The 1,541-nt window shown below is 44.6% G+C and overlaps 1 protein-coding gene across 1 annotated transcript; it reads left to right on the forward strand.

Annotated features, from left to right (window-relative positions):
- Nucleotides 1-214: 214 nt before the first annotated feature.
- OR2F2 (olfactory receptor family 2 subfamily F member 2) lies at nucleotides 215-1,168 on the forward strand. The gene is given in 1 exon segment (XM_016958600.3): nucleotides 215-1,168. A coding segment is annotated over 1 exon segment (954 nt).
- Nucleotides 1,169-1,541: the final 373 nt, after the last annotated feature.

The following is a 1,541-nucleotide window of genomic DNA, read 5'->3' on the forward strand; positions in this document are numbered from 1 at the left end:
AAAGCACTACTGTCTCTGTAATGCAAAGTAAATATAGTGTATGTTGGAAACAAGCCTGTCATCTTGGCCTTATGAATTATCTAAAATATTTGGCCAAGGCTGGAATGTCGTATACAGTATGCATTCCTAAGAAGTTATTCTTATGATTCTTTGATTCAACAGCTTCTGTTTTTTTCTGACTCTTTCTGCAGATTAATATTCCTCACATTTTTAAATGGAAATAGATAACCAGATGTGGGTGAGAGAATTTATTCTCCTTGGCTTATCCAGTGACTGGTGCACTCAGATATCCCTGTTTTCCCTGTTCTTGGTCACATACCTCATGACAGTGCTGGGGAACTGTCTCATTGTCCTTCTGATCAGACTGGACAGCCGACTCCACACTCCCATGTATTTCTTTCTCACCAACCTCTCCCTTGTTGATATCTCCCATGCCACAAGCATAGTCCCTCAGCTGCTGGCACATTTTCTTGCAGAACATAAAGCCATCCCATTCCAGAGCTGTGCAGCCCAGTTATTTTTCTCCCTGGCCTAGGGTGGGATTGAGTCTCTTCTCCCGGCAGTGATGGCCTATGACCTCCATGTGGCTGTGTCTGACCCCCTGCGATACTCGGCCATCATGCATGGAGGGCTGTGTGCTAGGTTGGCCATCACATCCTGGGTCAGTGGCTTCATCAACTCTCTTGTACAGACTGCTATCACCTTTCAGCTGCCCATGTGCACTAACAAGTTTATTGATCACATATCCTGTGAACTCCTAGCTGTGGTCAGGCTGGCTTGTGTGGACACCTCCTCCAATGAGGCTGCCATCATGGTGTCTAGCATTGTTCTTCTGATGACACCTTTCTGCCTGGTTCTTTTGTCCTACATCCAGATCATCTCCACCATCCTAAAGATCCAGTCTAGAGAAGGAAGAAAGAAAGCCTTCCACACGTGTGCCTCTCACCTCACGGTGGTTGCCCTGTGCTATGGCACAACGATTTTCACTTACATCCAGCCCCACTCTGGTCCCTCAGTCCTTCAAGAGAAGCTGATCTCTGTCTTCTATGCCATTGTTATGCCTCTGCTGAACCCTGTGATTTATAGTCTAAGGAATAAAGAGGTGAAGGGGGCCTGGCATAAACTATTAGAGAAATTCTCTGGGTTAACATCCAAGCTGGCAACTTGACTCATGAACATCACTTTGAGAAAAAGCTTTGCCTCATTTTTCTCCACCCAGCTCAGATATGGCAGGGATAAACTATGTTGCTCTGGCAACCGGGAAGGAGATGATGTAACATGTACTGGGATGTTATGTAGGAGGCTGAGTGGTTGAGTTGGATGGGGTGTGGGATGTGGGGATAATTTTATATCCCAGCAGTATGATTAGTGGAGTTAGCTACTGCTGTAACAGAACCTTCCACAATTTCTCAATCTCCACTCTTATGTTCTGATAAAAACTGAAAAAAAGTACTACTTACTGTTTTGGTTTGTCACATTATTTATAACCGTAGACCTATTCATACATCTTACCTTGGACCAGTGGTTCTTATTTATTGACA

Source organism: Pan troglodytes, chromosome 6, assembly GCF_028858775.2.
Source record: "Pan troglodytes isolate AG18354 chromosome 6, NHGRI_mPanTro3-v2.0_pri, whole genome shotgun sequence".
Lineage (NCBI taxonomy): Eukaryota > Metazoa > Chordata > Mammalia > Primates > Hominidae > Pan > Pan troglodytes.